Genomic DNA, 15782 nt, shown 5'->3' with positions numbered 1-15782 from the left:
AAACTAATTACGTAAATAGTTTCCATACAAGTTTTTAAAACATTAACCTACACAATGCATAACATTCGTGTAAAATAAATTTGTGCCGATTCCGAACATTATATAGCAAAGTATTTTCCAAGTTTCTTAAAACTTTAACCGACCTATTCTGTCATTTAGATTAAAAAAAGGCCTGAACTTTGACAAAAATCAAATTGATGGATGACGTGGTATTTTAAAATGACAATAACACAAAAATAGAAAATGTAACATATAATCAGGGTTCTAAAACGCGGCGATTTTGACCGTTTACTCGGCGTCTAAACGCTACTCGGCAAGAGACCGTGGAGTTTCGTACCAAATCGGCCAATAAATCGGATCTCAAACCATAAATCAACTTTTTCCTGATTTACAAGTTTAAAATCATATGTTAAGTTCATAATCTGTTATAACTGAGTGAAATCTATGAAAAACGAGTTAAAATGGTCAAGAATCGCGAGAAATAAAAGTCAGATTCGAAAAAGAGGGTTTCTGTTCGACAGGAACAAATGAAGAAGACATGGATATTATTGTCTTTTCACACTCATTAAAGGAAAAACAAAAAAGAGAAAACACGCACTGTGTAACTCGAACTCGCGATCTGTTGAGCTTATATATACACACAAACCAACTGAACCACGACTGAACTTATTGTTTATCATACAAATAATAATATATATACTAAATATATATAAAATTAATCCCCGGTTAATCTCCGAATTTCTCTCAACTCGCTAGGCGCAGCCTGACCGCACGCGTTACACCTAGCGTATTTCCAAACATGGCATATAATTAACACCAACCAAAGCCTATTAAATACTCCATCCATTTCAATATAGATGATATTTTAGAAAATAATATTTTTGGCAATTTCCCTACATCACATAATCAAGATGGACAGAGGCTTGTGTTACAATTCCCGCTCCAGGTGTATAAAAAACTCCAAAGAACTGTCTCATTTTTTCCGGTATATTGGATCACGTGTTTCTTTCCGTTTTAAAAATCTTCACATATAATCAACATATTTTACATATAAAGCAACAATAAATCTCTCCACTCTTCCTCCAAATCGAACAATACACTGAAAAGATCCATTTGAGTCGGATCTGGGTGGATAACCCGTTAGTGTTGTGGTTGGGTTGGTAATTCTAAAGATTCATTAAGGACTTTATAGTCTTTGGATGACTTTTTCATTTAAAAATAAAAATACTTTTTTTATAAATGAGGCAAAATAGAATTTTGTCCAGCTAACGAGAAGAAGAAGAAGAAGAAGAAGAGGAGGAAGAGAGAGATAGGAATGGGTAAGTCCTTGGTACTTTGTGGCACTACTTCTCAGTATTCTTACCAGCTCCCAGGTTCCAATTCGAACAGCCCCAAATAGAAGAATTTGAGATCCGTTGTTTTCGATTTATTTAGTGATTTTGGAATCTCCGCGGATCTATAGTTTTTGTTCTCTGCTGGTGATATATTGTCGAATCTTCTTGTTAATAATGCCGTTTCCAACCAATGGATCGTGAGATGCGATATATTTCATTATATTTTACACTCTGAACGTAACACTTAAGCTTGTTGTGGAGAAAAAAAAGGCGATTGTTTCATGCTCTCTCACTGTGTGAACCTTCCTTGTGCCCTCAGGGAATTCTAACAACTCTTTCTCAAGTGATGAAGGAGGTTATAAGTACGATTATGCTACCGTTCCCTTTCTTGCCGAAGTTCTCAAGGTTCCTTTTTTTTTTCCTGAGATTCTTGCATCACTTACTTAGCTGCTGAGTCTTAACTTTTTGTTAGCTTCTTCTTCTTCTTCTTCTTCTGCAGCTGATCATTTCTAGTTTGTTTCTTTGGAGAGAGACCAAGACATCTTCTTCTTCTTCTTCATCAGCAACTGCAAAGATTACTAAGGATTGGAAGAGCGTCCGCTTATTTGTTATTCCTTCTATTATTTATCTCATCCATAACAATGTCCAGTTTGCTACTCTCACTTTTGTCGACACATCCACTTATCAAATCATGGGTAATCTCAAGATCGTCACCACTGCCCTTCTCTTTAGGTCTCTCTCTACTACTCTCCTTTTGCGCAAACAAGTTGATTGATTATATGTTCCCTAAGATAGAGATATTTTTGTAAATTATAGGTTATTTTTGAAGAGGAAATTATCAAACCTTCAGTGGATGGCTATTGGTCTTTTAGCTGTTGGAACTACCACCAGCCAGGTGTTGCTTCTTTTATTCTCCCTCCTTATGCTTCTCAACATTATTCAAAATGATTTCAATTTTGTCTTCTTCTTGTTTCAGATTAAGGGTTGCGGAGAAGCTTCATGTGATTCCCTATTCACAGCACCAATACAAGGCTATTTGTTGGGCATCCTCTCTGCCGCTTTGTCCGCACTAGCCGGAGTCTACACTGAGTTTCTGATGAAGAGAAACAATGACAGCTTATACTGGCAAAACTTGCAGTTGTATACGTAGGTATCTATCTCTTTCTTTCTTTCTTCACATCACCAACACTTTATCATATCACTTGTTTATTTGGGGGAAAATGTCACTCTTGTTTTTTCTCTACTTGTTGTTACCTGCAGGTTTGGCTCACTTTTCAACGTTGCTCGGCTTATAGCAGATGATTTCAGACTCGGGTTTGAAAAGGGTCTTTGGTGGCAACGTATCTTTGATGGCTATAGCATCACCACTTGGTTGGTTGTTCTCAATCTCGGATCCACCGGCTTACTCGTCTCTTGGTTAATGAAGTACGCTGACAATATCGTCAAGGTAAAATGATCAAAACTTGTAAGAGTTACTGTACAAGAACCACTTTTTAAAAACAACTCACATCTACATTTTCTTCTTCCAGGTGTATTCTACATCAATGGCGATGCTACTTACTATGGTTGCATCCATATATCTCTTCAGCTTCAAACCAACGGTCCAGGTTCGTTTGTATATGATTTATATCTCATATCTTCCTTCACGTATTATGTGTTTTGCCTAATTATTGTGTCTTTCTTTGACTTAAAATCAAAACAATGCAGCTTTTCTTGGGTATAATCATATGCATCATGTCACTTCATATGTACTTTGCTCCTCCACAAACGCTCGTAGACTTGCCCGTCACACACGAAGCACATCACAAAACCTTAAAGCAAGTTATCGTAGAAGAAAAGACAGATTCTTGATTCAAATGGATGAAATGGTTTAGTATTACAAAACAATGGACCATCTATCGAGATGGTCTTATTTATAATTTTACGTTTTAGTAAATGATGTTCGTCTAGCTTCTTCACCTTCTTGGTAAATGACTACTTTTGAAACAATGATCTTACTATAATAGCACCTGCACCACGGTTAAATTTTACCTTTATGGTGTTATATTATCTATTTGTTTGTGAAGGTTTTTTACTAGGAGAACTATTTCTTGCCTTCAAATATCCACTAAACTATAATCCCTTGCAAGGTTCCTTTTGAATTTAAAGTTATAATCCCCAGCATTACAACATTTTGGATAGTCATCTGTTATCACCACAATGATTTTTAGAGTAATAGGTTGTTTCATATAAATATATAACTAGTTGTTTGCCCGTAATTTTGCGGGAAATTATATTATATAATGAAATATATATTATGTTTACATTGTTATAATTTTTGAACAATAATTAAAATTTTAATTTTTAATTTCAAAGAGTTGGATAATCAAAAATTTCAGTATACATTTTTAGAAGATCTGTGAGATTTAACATAATTGAACAACATAAACCTTACTTATTACAAATATTTTTCTTAACAGAAAAACAATATTATAACTAATTCAGATAATTGGTTGTGTAATTATTTTATATTTTATTGGGAAAATTGTCAAAACAGAACAAAAATTCAGCATGATTGTTCATATGGTATAAAAACCATTATTTAGTTGTCTCTTTAGTATAAATTTTTACATAATTTCAAAATAACCATTGATTAATCTAATTAAACACATTAGGTAGTCATGTGTCACCACCATAATAATTCTTATAATTCTTAGAGTAATAGATTTTCATATAAATATATAGCTAGCTGTTTGCCCGCAATTTTGCGGGACATTATATTTTATAAAGAAATATATATTATGTTTACATTGTTATAATTTTGAATAATAATTAAATTTTTAATTTTTAATTTCAAATAGTTGGATAACCAAAAATTTCAGTATACATTTTTAGAAAATCTATGAGATTTAACATAATTGAACAACATAAACATTTTTTAGTTTTGGGGAATGTGGGTAAATAGGTGTGATTAGAACCCTAATCAGATTTTGTTAACTACAACAATATTAAATTGACAAAATTCATCCGAGATTAGAAACACTGGAGATGTTTGAGAACAGGATTAAGAGTCTCTATCACATTGATTACTTATAATGCCCCATAGATCTTTTGATGATTGATAATAAAGTTTTTATGGCGACGTTTGGATCTTTTGCTGATATCTTTTTTTTCACATTGCATAATTTGCATTTGTAGTATGCACATATGTATGTTGTATATTTTGTTTGATAAATTATTTATTTGTTTGGTCCTTTCAAAAGAGACTAGACCAGAATTAGCTCACAGAACAAACCATCGCTTAAGGCATATAGTATAAGAAAGCATAATATATTTATTAATAAAAGTTATATATACAATACTATTTTTATGAATATTATTATTTAATCAAATAAACACAAATTATATTTACATATAAACTTTAATAAAGTTATGTAAAAATATAAGTAAAAATTAATGAAAATATAAGTAAAATTTATATAAAATATAAGTAAAATATTATTTTTTAACGTGAGATTTTGTATTAGCAATTGATTTTAATAAATTATGATTGATTAAAGTCAAAATGTGTGTGATAATATTAAAAAATAATGCTACCTTTACATATTATTTAGAAAAACTATTATATTAACTTAACTAATAAATTTATTTGTTTTATCTACAAGATTTTCATAAGAAAATGAACAATGATAGTTAATTCACTATCTAAAATCCCTAAAAAGATAATTAATTCACTATCTAAAATCCCTAAAAAATCTATATATACTGTGCACAATATACATAATTGCCATGTTATCCTTCAATTGTGACTTGTGTGACCTGCTGAGAATTATATTAAAATAAATATTCAATAAACAATATAATAAAGTGTGGCTACCATTGATACACATTTTCTTTTCTTCTTCCTCTTTTCACCACATCTTTATTTCTTCTTCATACGTACAAACACACACCCGATTATCTCAAACACAGGAAGAAATAAATATTCTGGACGTACTAAATTGAATTTGGAGGAGAAGATGGCACCATAGAGAATGAGGTGACATAACGCTTTTTACTCTGTTTTTATTTTTGTTTCTATACTTGTTTCTGTTTTTATTTTTATATTGTGTTTATGTTTATGTTCTTATAATTTATTTCTGTTTTTGTTCTGTTTTTTTTACTCTGTTTTGTTTATGCTTTAGTGATTCAATGGTGAAGAATTACAATGGAGGATCAAAGCGTTTCTGTGTCGAAGAAAGAAAATGAGATAAAAATGATCTTTATATGGTAGTGAAGAATAACGAAGATGAACGAAATGAAAGTGTATCAGCACGTTTGAAAAAAGAAGAACTGAAGAAGATGAACTCGCATTCTATATTATATTCTGCGAACAAAATAGTATACTATTTATTTTGTAATGCAGCTATTTTTGTAAGATTACCATACTATTTGAGACATATTTATATACTATTTTGTAAAAATGTAATAATCTGATGACTGACTGTCAATATTTGAAAACAGGGAAAATTGTTATATCTCAGATGTGGGTTGACATTTTCGGGTTAGGGTATAGTTTTATCATCTGGATTTAGAGTTTATAATTGACTTTAGGGTTTACTAATTAGTGATTAAGGTTTAGTATTTAGAGTAATAAAGGTGAATTTGAGGCCAATATTAGATTTTGAGATTTGTGTTTAGAGTTTAGGATATGTAGTTTATAAACCTATTACACAGGAGGACTCCAAGTGGAATACTATATGAAATAATATTCTATTCATTAGACAATATACCATTTAAGCTCCATATAACTTAAATATTTGCCCATGGGTTCACTAATCCATAGAGGGGGTTAGGGTTTAGTTTTGAAGAGTGGAGAGGATTTAATTTGGGAGTTTGGGTGTAGAAAGAAAAAGAATTATGAAATTACGAAATATGAGACTTTGGAAACCCATAAGAGATTAGCATTTCAAATTTGGGGGCACCATAGAAGATGCCATAACATAAGATGATATATATTACTCACTGGACTTTAAATAGAATACTATAGGAAATAGTATTTTAATAGTTACTATACCATTTAATATACATAAAACATAAATATATGTCTATGAGTTCACTAATCCATAGGAGGTATAGTTTTCCAAATATATGACATGTTCATATTAGGATATGGTATAATAATTTATGATATTTTTCCCAGTCAGCGAAATGTTGCACCTATTACAAAGGAAGACTCCAAACACAATACTATATGAAATAGTATTTGTTACTTTAGTTACTATACCATTTTACTACATAAACTGTAAATATTTGCTCATGGGTTCACTAATCCAAAGGGGGAAAGAGTTAGGGTTTAGTTTTGAATAGTGGGACGATTTAAATTGTGAGTTTGGGTTTAGAGTTTAGAATGACATGATATAGTATGTATTCTTTAATGTAGCTATTTATGTAAGGTTACCATAAATGGTACTGAAGTTCCCTGAATTATTGATAGAAAGAATAACGACGGTGAACGAAGTAAATGTGTCACAATTTAGGGTTTAGTATTTAGAAGTTGGGTCTGTGTTAATCCTTATATATCATTTATAAAGTTTCTATAGTATGTGGTTACGTTGAGAAAATTGGCAGCATTTTATATAAATTTTATTTGGATTTATAATTCAGTTATTTGAGTTTAGATTTAGTAACTAGATGATTTGTCCAGAGACTAATATTTGAGTGGATGAATAAAGTTTAATATGTATGTTCTATATTATGGCTGATAAATTTTAAATATATAATAAAAAATTATAGATTATATTTGTTTATAGTTTCTTGATTATGATATATATTTACTAATTAGAGGTAAGACAGTGATCAGTGACAAAAAAAAAGAGGTAAGACAGTGATGTGGATGATTTTGGTATTGTCGGTGTTTTTAGTGTGCATTAAATTTTGGCCACATCTTATTTAATTACCATCATACGTAAATTTCTCATTCACCATATATTTGTTTTGGCCACATCATCTCTAACAAGACAAAAGTCACTCGATGATTACAAGAAGAAGGGGCAGAACCGGATAATAATTGGTATAAATGTTAGTTCTTACATTATGTCAAAATCAATGGTCTGCACCTAATTAACATATCAAACTTAGACATCTCGCAAATAAGCCCTTAAAAATATTCATATATTAGAGAAAAAATAGATGAATATATTGACGATAAATTCACCTATGTTATAAAATTTCTCTATTATAGAAGAAAATATAGAAAAATAGATAGGAGATGGTCTAATATATATCCATTTTAACATCTCTACACAAACCAAAAGAATCCAACCAATAAGAATGAACCAAAATCGAATTGAAAACTATACAGCCAAACCTAGTTTTTTTTTGGGAAAATTGTTTTTAGGTCAAAATAATGATAACTATGTTCTGTTAAGGTAATCTCATATACATTATATTCTATTAGGCTTTTTTTTCAAAATGCCAATATTATCCTTAATTTCAATTAAAAAAATTATTAAATATCAAAATATAATTTTAACTAAAATAATAAAAATATTAAAAATATTAAAATAATAAAAATATTAAAAATCCCAAAAAGATTTAATATTTTAGAAAATATTAAAATACAAAAAACGATTTTTTTATTTTTTATTTTTAAATTTTAAAATTGATTTATAAATCAGGATTCTATTTAAAATAAAATTATATTTAAAAATAAAAAATATTGATTTATAAAATAAAAATTTAAGTTAAAAAATAAAAAACCGTTTTTGGGATTTAAGAAAAATAGAAAATTGATTTATAAAATCAATTTAAAAAAAAACGATTTGCTCTTTTTTAAAAAAAATATTAAAAATTACAAAATGATTTTTTAATTTAAATTTAGTTTTCTAAAATCACGATTTTCTATTTTTTAGAAAATCGATTTTTCTATTTTAAACGATTTTCTATTTTTTTAAAAAAAAATTAATTAATAAATATAAGAAACTAAATATTTCCAAATATTATCTTCCACATTTTGGGATTATCCTTATCCATAAAATCTGTATTCTACTATACGTAGAATACAATAAACAAGTTTCAAATTGATTTCTACTATTTTTTAGATTTATAGCAATGTGTAGATTCTGATTTCTACTGATTTTAGATTTATAGTAATGTGTAGATTCTGATTTCTATAGATTTTAGAACTATAGGTTAAGCACGGAATGTGTTTTCCAAATATTTTTATATTAATATTGTTTACGTAGAACACGTATTCTAAACATAGTAGATTCAATAAAAATTAGATTATGTTTTCTTATATATAGAATGTCAATTCTACTTTTTTAGAATAAAATATGAATTATGATTTAAAATTTTTTTTGAACTGAAGAAATATATCAATAAGTTGATATATGTATTTCATCAGTATTTACTATTTTAGTTTTTTTTTATTTGTAAAACTATTTATTTATTTTAGAAAATACTAAAATGTATTAGAAGAAAATATTTAAATATGGTAAAAAAATTAGAATAATAGGACATAGTAATTGTTGTTTTTTTTGCCTAGAAAAATAATTTCCCCCCTTTTTTTTGGGGCAGTTGCAAACGTAGTCAAGTTGAATGACTTGATTGTGATATACACATAACTAGGTGATTTTTCCGTGCTCATGCACGGGTATAAATATTTATAAAGTAAATATATATTAAAATAATTTATTTCTATATACTTTTAATTTTAAATTAGTTTATAATTTGTATGCATAATATATTATAATATTATATTACTTTAATTAGAACTATGATTTTAGATATGTTATATCTAGTCGACTTTATTGTTTCTATAGTCGATTTAGTTATCATTTGAGTATATTGGATTGTATACATTTCTTTGAATTCAACTATAATATTTTTATTCTAAATATAGTATGATTTTGATTAATTTTTTTTTATTTGCATTTAGGTTGATTGTTGTTTTAGATATGTAAATATATTTTAGTAATTTATGTATAACTTAAGATATATTGTGTTTAGAATTAAATAAAAATAAACCAAATTGTTTGATTCCAAATTACGTAAATTAGTGTAACGATAATATTCTGAAGTCGCATGCATATATATAAATTTTACAAAAGAACTAAATTTTAACAGTTGGTTAATATTTTTTTTTCATATGTTAATGTGTTTTGAGTCATCCTATAATTTATATTTATAAAACAAATTATAATTAAAATTATATTTTCTTATTGTAATTAAATCTATGATTTTAGATATAAGTTGGATTAGTGAAGTCACTCATGTTATGAATATATTGAGTTCGATATATTCTTTCAAATTCAAACCGAAGTATAATTATTTTATTATATTATTCAAGTCAAATTATTTTATTTATCATTAAATGTGTATGTATTTTCATAATCTATATCAAATTAATTGTTGTTTTTAAAGATATTAGAAAATAAAGCGATAATATATAGGAAGTGAAGTTACATACTTATATCAGTAACTGATACAAGACATATCAATATCTACAAATAATTTAAATATTTTTATAATTGTAAATAATTTATGCCTTTTGATTATGGTTATATTAGATTCAACAAACGTAAAAACATAAAATTTCAAAAGCAAATTTAATATTTAAAATATACACAATTTTAATAATGATAAAATATAATATATTTACGTCTTTAAACTATATAGTGCGATGTTGTTTTAAAATATTTTATAATTATTTAATCAAAAGATGTTTTTTGTTAAAATTTATTTTTAGTTTTTTTATATCTCTCTAAAATGAGCAGTAAAACATCTATTAGCTTATGTTACTTAATTATTTTATGTAATCATCTAAAACAATATATAGATATATAAAAATATTTCTATTACTTAGAAAATATATTAATATATTGTTGTACTGTTTAAAATTATATTTTATAAGAAATAATATTTATTTTCTAATATAAAGATAGTCTGTGAAAATATAAATATAAAGAAAGTATATTTTATGTTATTTTTAAACGGAATTTTACTATTTTGTGAAATTTCCTTTTCAATGAAATAATATTATTTATACATATATTTTCGTTTTTAAATTCGATTTTTAAACTTTATGAATGATTATTTTTTATTATATATATTATTTAGAAAATTAAAAAAAAAGAAAACTAAATAAAAATCAATAATAGTATTTAAATACAGTTTTTTTCCATTAAGGGTATCAATGTAATCAACCATTGTAAGAGTTAACGTGAGTGGGACAAATACTAAACTAACTTCTCAATATTATAGAGATGTTAACAAAACTGGGAAAAGAAATTACAACAGAAAGTGGAAACTGCAAATTAGCCGACAGAAAAAAGGAAACTATAACATTATATCTGGAATGCAATCTACGATTAGTTCCACCTAAAGCAAAGCAAGCTTAATCAATCTGCGTGTGAGTTAGACTCAAATCCTCTTCCTCAGTTACCCTCTCTTTCAATTCGAGTTGATCATCTTTGCTTATAAGAAGAGACTGTGAGTAGCCCTAATCGAGATTTAGGTATAAGCCTAATTGATTTAGTATGGATTTGATCAGCAATTTGCCAGATGAGATACTTGGGAAAATCCTGTCTTTAGCTCCGACAAAAGAGGCTGCTTCCACATCGGTTCTGTCCAGGAGGTGGAGGAATCTGCTGGGTCTTATCGACAGCCTTTGCTTTGATGAGTCGATGGTTGTTTATCCCAACGATGAAGAAGCAGCAAGTGGTTCACATCGCTTCTTTGATTTCGTAGACAAGACTTTTGCTCTGTTAAGCAAAACTCCCATCATCAATAAACTCTCTCTCTCTCATATTCCTAGAAGAGGCCGTGACGATGATTTCTCTCGTGTCAACCGTTGGATTTGGACTGCGCTGGAACGCGGTTTATCGGAGCTACACCTGCACGCCACCCCACGCGGTCATGCTTTTGGTTTTTATCTGTCGAGAGAGCTGTTCACGAGCAACACACTGGTTAAGCTCACACTCTCTGGTGAATATTATCTCCAAGTCAATCGTGTTTTTCTTCCAGCGCTCAAATCGCTTTCTCTCTTATCAAATTGGCTTGATGGGCCCAACTATGGCCTGCTCTTCGATGGCTGCCCTGTCCTTGAAGACTTACTCATAACCGAAACTCATCCTTGGGCTCTGCCATGTTGCGCATTGTACGTGGAAAGCGCACCCCTCAGGCGGCTAGTGATTATTGCTAAGCTTTCGGATATTCAAGCCACGCATGTGTTTTTGAAAGCACCAAGTCTTGAGTTCCTTGACTATTCTGCTTACGTCACCAACGAGTATGATTTTGTCGATTTGGATAGGCTCGTCGAAGCCAGGCTGGATCTCATGTTATTGGATTCAAGCGTCTATGATGAGCATGTTTATTATTATGATTCTGACAATGACTGTTATTATGATGATGGACGACCCAAAAAAACATCTGCTAATATTACAGGTTTAGTTGCGGCTATAAGCAACATTACGACCCTTCACTTGTCTCCCGAGTCTCTTGAGGTCAGAGTTTTATTCTATTATTATTATTATTATTATTATTATTATTATTATTATTATATTATTATTATTATTATTATTATTATTATTATTATTATATTATTATTATTATTATTATTTCTTTTTGGTTTGTGGATCTAGCAACTTATTTTTTATGATCATATATATGTCAGCTGTTTCATCTCTGCTGTGAGTCCATGCCCGTGTTCAACAACCTCCTTACTTTATCTATCGAGAGTGACGAGGCACAAGGTTGGCAAGCCATGCCCCTTCTGCTCGAGAGTTGTCCAAATCTACACACTTTAGTCATCAAGGTATTTACTTTCACTAACGCATTGTGTTTTCTGTTGTGGTTGTTGTTTCCCATTATCATTGGTCTCTTTCTTGATTTCAGGGTCTTGTGCACAGAGTAACAAATAGATGCGGAGATGCGTGCCCTTGCAGCCCTGACGAGCATAAGAATAAGAAGAGGAGAATTGCGAAGGAGGATGAAGAGATTTGTTGTTTATCGACATGTCAAGTGAAGGTGCTAGAGATTTCAGAGTATGGAGGTTCTTTTCAAGAGCTTAAACAGATGAAACATTTCTTCGAGAAGTTGGAATGTCTTGAAACTGTGAAAGTTTGTGTTGACGCAGACGCGAATAACAACAGCGGTGAGTTCTTGCGAGCTAATCTGCTGTCTCTCCCAAGACATTCCTCCAAGTGCAACATCGTGTTCATCTAATTTTGCAGTGACACAGCGATTGTTATCGAAACTCTGCAGACCAATGAACCGTTCGCTAGGAACCTTAAGTCTTCTCATGTATGTGTGTGATCTTTTATGTCCATATGCATTTGTTTGTAGTAGAACCAACAGTGTCTTGCCCACAACCCTATTCCTTTGGTATCTGGACGATTGCACCAGTGAAAAAAATTGATGAACTCTTTGTCTCTTTGGCTTTGACTGAAGTAATGTTGATACTTTACGTTTATTTTTTTCTGTTGATGTAGGACAAATTCCACTTGAAATAAGAAGTCACAGAAATTTTCAATCACTGCCTTACTGGTTTAAATATCAAATGAAACAGTTAAAATTGGTATATCCCCTATATATTATTTGAGAAACATTTCGGAAATTAGAACCTTAGTTTTGTATTAATTAAAAAAAAGCCCTATCCTACGTGTCATTCAATTAGAATGTTAATTAATCCTATGTGGCATCATTACATTGAAATTGAAATAAGAAGGAGGTCCAATTCGATTTTTATTTCTTCCTAGAATCAATAATACAAAACTATATGATATAATATATATAATGTCGATGAGAGTAACAATTACATAAATGAGAGTTAACGTAACGGAGAAAAATATTTACTTTCCTTAAATAAAAGCTACGGAATTACCTAATATGATTAACATATATATGACAATTAATGGTTATGAATAATAAATATTTGATAACATTTTTTGTATTTTAGTTTTTGTTTGATTTTATATTATTAAAAAGATATTAAACAATCAAATTAACCATATAATAAAAAAATTTAGATTTTTTCTTATATATATATTTTGAATTTTTTAAAATGACTATAAATTAATATTAAATATAATACCGGATTTTAAAATTTATATCCGACTGTACACAAAATTTAGGTATATACTTTGAAATAAATTATAGTGTCTTAAACCCTTTTTACATTTTTTACAGTATCTTATATATATATTTAATATTAAATATAATGAATTTACATATAAAATACATTTATTTCATACGAAGTATATATTATATATATAATACTTCGTATGAAATAAATGCATTTTATATGTAATACATATACGTATGTAGGGCTAGAAAAAAAATCTTAATAAAAAAAAACAAACCGAACCCAACCAAGATAATATTAAATCTGAACCGGAATTGATTAAATATCCAAACAAGTTATAAATTTTTGGTATTTAGAAACCGAAACCGATACGAACTGAAATATTTTGGGTAACTGAAATATCTGAAATACGTTTATATACCTAAATATATTAATTATTTTATATTTAATGTATACTAAAACATCCAAAATAGATAAGATACTTTTAAGTTGTCCAACATACTTAAAAATATATACAAATGGTCAAAAATAAATGTGCGCTAAATTTAAGTATACTCAAAACACCAAAAATACTTACAATATCTATTTATTCTCTATCCAAATATTCAAACCGAACCAATATATACTAAGTTTAGGTATTATGACATATGTTATTCAAGTTTATATGTAATTTTATTTGTTTATTTATAGATTTTTAGAATTTAATGTATTAAATGAATTTTAATTTTTTAAAAAAATTTAAATTATGATAAGATCCGCGCCTTGCGCAGGATGAAGTTGTTATTTTTATTATGTTTTGAAGAATGAAACAATAGTTCGATTTTTTTTTGGATTAGGGGTGTTCAATCCGAATATCAGGTTGGTTTCGGTTTGGTTTGATTTTTCGGTATTTCGGTTTGTAAAGTATAACTAATATTCTAAATCCATATTTACTTCTTTTCGATTTGGTTTATATACCGTTGTTTGCATTTTATTCGGTTTTGATACCAAAAAAAAATAAAATTATTTAGTTTGAGATCATATTATATATTATACGAATTTTGGAGTCATGGTGTCAAAAAGTCATTTATTAAAAAATATTATATATTTAAATAAAATAATAAAAAACAAAAAAATGCTTCTATCATCTAATAAATAATCAAATCTCTAAAATTAATATCAAAGCTCTAAATTTTAAAATAAAAATAAAAACAGAAGCATGAAAGAAAGTTTTTATTATTCTTCCATATTTAGTGTTCATCAAATTAATATGTCTTCAATTGAACACAACTTTGTTTGTTTAAAGATAAAAAAAAGTTGTAAAGAATTTTACTAATTGTTATCCATCAAATTTATAATCTTTACTTCAACTTATAGTTACTGTTAAAATAAAACAAAAGATCAAAAAAAACTAAGAAATAAGAAGCCTCAGTTGTAGTAATTGTTACTTAATTATAGTTCAAGTGATTCAAGTGATTTATATATAGGGGATATGTTGGCTGAACATTTGTAATTGTAATTGTGGACCGAAATCTATTTTTGAATTTATGATGAGTTTGATCGATTTGGGCTTAAATTTTTTACACACTGTTTATATTTATAAAAACTGTAATGTTTTCAATGGGCCGATTTTATTCCAAAAAGGTTCTACAATTTTTTTTTTTAACTTTCACATCATTGAGAACCATTTTAATGATTTTAGAATCAGCACCTTATTATTTCCAAAATCGAATTACTTTAACTTTAGTCTTTCACATAGTTTTGAAAGGTTTCAACTCGACGACTTATTGATGCAGCCAAATTTTGTTGCTTTAATATATATATATATATATTTATATTATTTAATTCAATATTTATTAAATAAAAATTCATATTAATACAATTTTATGATCATTTGTATCTTATTATAAACAAAACTAATTAAGCTATTGATCACAAAATTTCAAAGTGGGATCTTCAAATTTCTAATAATTTATAGACGTTTTCAAAATTTAAAATATAACATATAAGAAAAAATCTAAATGTTTTTTTTATATAGTTAATGTGATTGTTTAATATCTTTGATAATATAAAATAAATAAAAAGGACTAAGATACAAATTGTTATCAAATATTTATTATTCATAATCATTAATTTCATATATACCTTAATCATATTAGGTAATTCGTAGCTTTTATTTAAGGAAATTTATTTATTTGAATATTTATTTATTAAAAGTTCATATTAATACAATTTATGATCATTTGTATATTATTATAACAAAACAAATTAAGCTATTGATCACAAAATTTTCAAAGTGGGATCTTCAAATTTCTAATAATTTTATAGACGTTTTCAAATTTTAAAAATATAACATATAAGAAAAAATCTAATGTTTTTATTATATAGTTAATGTGATTGTTTAATATCTTTAATAATATAAA

At 27.9% G+C, this 15782-nt stretch overlaps 2 protein-coding genes across 3 annotated transcripts; both read left to right on the top strand.

Moving 5' to 3' along the window:
• Nucleotides 1-1219: 1219 nt before the first annotated feature.
• Nucleotides 1220-3383, top strand: LOC130498498 (CMP-sialic acid transporter 1-like). Of its 2 annotated transcripts, XM_056991912.1 has the most exons (8): nucleotides 1220-1373; nucleotides 1654-1739; nucleotides 1834-2066; nucleotides 2151-2229; nucleotides 2311-2480; nucleotides 2595-2781; nucleotides 2864-2941; nucleotides 3042-3383. In XM_056991912.1, exons 1-8 carry the CDS (start codon nucleotides 1316-1318, stop codon nucleotides 3183-3185), a joined length of 1035 nt encoding a protein of 344 aa, XP_056847892.1. In that variant the 5' UTR covers nucleotides 1220-1315; the 3' UTR covers nucleotides 3186-3383. The 2 variants fall into 2 exon arrangements, with proteins under 2 accessions (XP_056847892.1, XP_056847891.1); XM_056991911.1 differs by having other exon boundaries at nucleotides 2151-2480.
• A 7247-nt stretch (nucleotides 3384-10630) lies between these two features.
• LOC108831614 (F-box/LRR-repeat protein At1g48400) lies at nucleotides 10631-12768 on the top strand. Its single transcript, XM_018605137.2, has 3 exons — nucleotides 10631-11800; nucleotides 11971-12111; nucleotides 12192-12768. Exons 1-3 carry the CDS (start codon nucleotides 10835-10837, stop codon nucleotides 12519-12521), a joined length of 1437 nt encoding a protein of 478 aa, XP_018460639.2. The 5' UTR covers nucleotides 10631-10834; the 3' UTR covers nucleotides 12522-12768.
• Nucleotides 12769-15782: the final 3014 nt, after the last annotated feature.

The sequence above is a fragment of the Raphanus sativus genome, chromosome 8, assembly GCF_000801105.2.
Source record: "Raphanus sativus cultivar WK10039 chromosome 8, ASM80110v3, whole genome shotgun sequence".
NCBI lineage: Eukaryota > Viridiplantae > Streptophyta > Magnoliopsida > Brassicales > Brassicaceae > Raphanus > Raphanus sativus.
Note: the sequence above shows the minus strand (reverse complement) of the source record. Positions and strands in the feature narration are given on the sequence as shown.

Coding starts and splice junctions, on each gene's coding strand:
- LOC130498498 (XM_056991911.1), top strand. CDS start 1,316: ATGGGTAAGTCCTTGGTACTTTGTGGCACTACTTCTCAGTATTCTTAC. Junction 2,782..2,863: donor ACGCTGACAATATCGTCAAG/GTAAAATGATCA, acceptor TTCTTCTTCCAG/GTGTATTCTACATCAATGGC. Junction 2,942..3,041: donor GCTTCAAACCAACGGTCCAG/GTTCGTTTGTAT, acceptor AAAACAATGCAG/CTTTTCTTGGGTATAATCAT.
- LOC108831614 (XM_018605137.2), top strand. CDS start 10,835: ATGGATTTGATCAGCAATTTGCCAGATGAGATACTTGGGAAAATCCTG. Junction 11,801..11,970: donor TGTCTCCCGAGTCTCTTGAG/GTCAGAGTTTTA, acceptor TATATATGTCAG/CTGTTTCATCTCTGCTGTGA. Junction 12,112..12,191: donor TACACACTTTAGTCATCAAG/GTATTTACTTTC, acceptor TCTTGATTTCAG/GGTCTTGTGCACAGAGTAAC.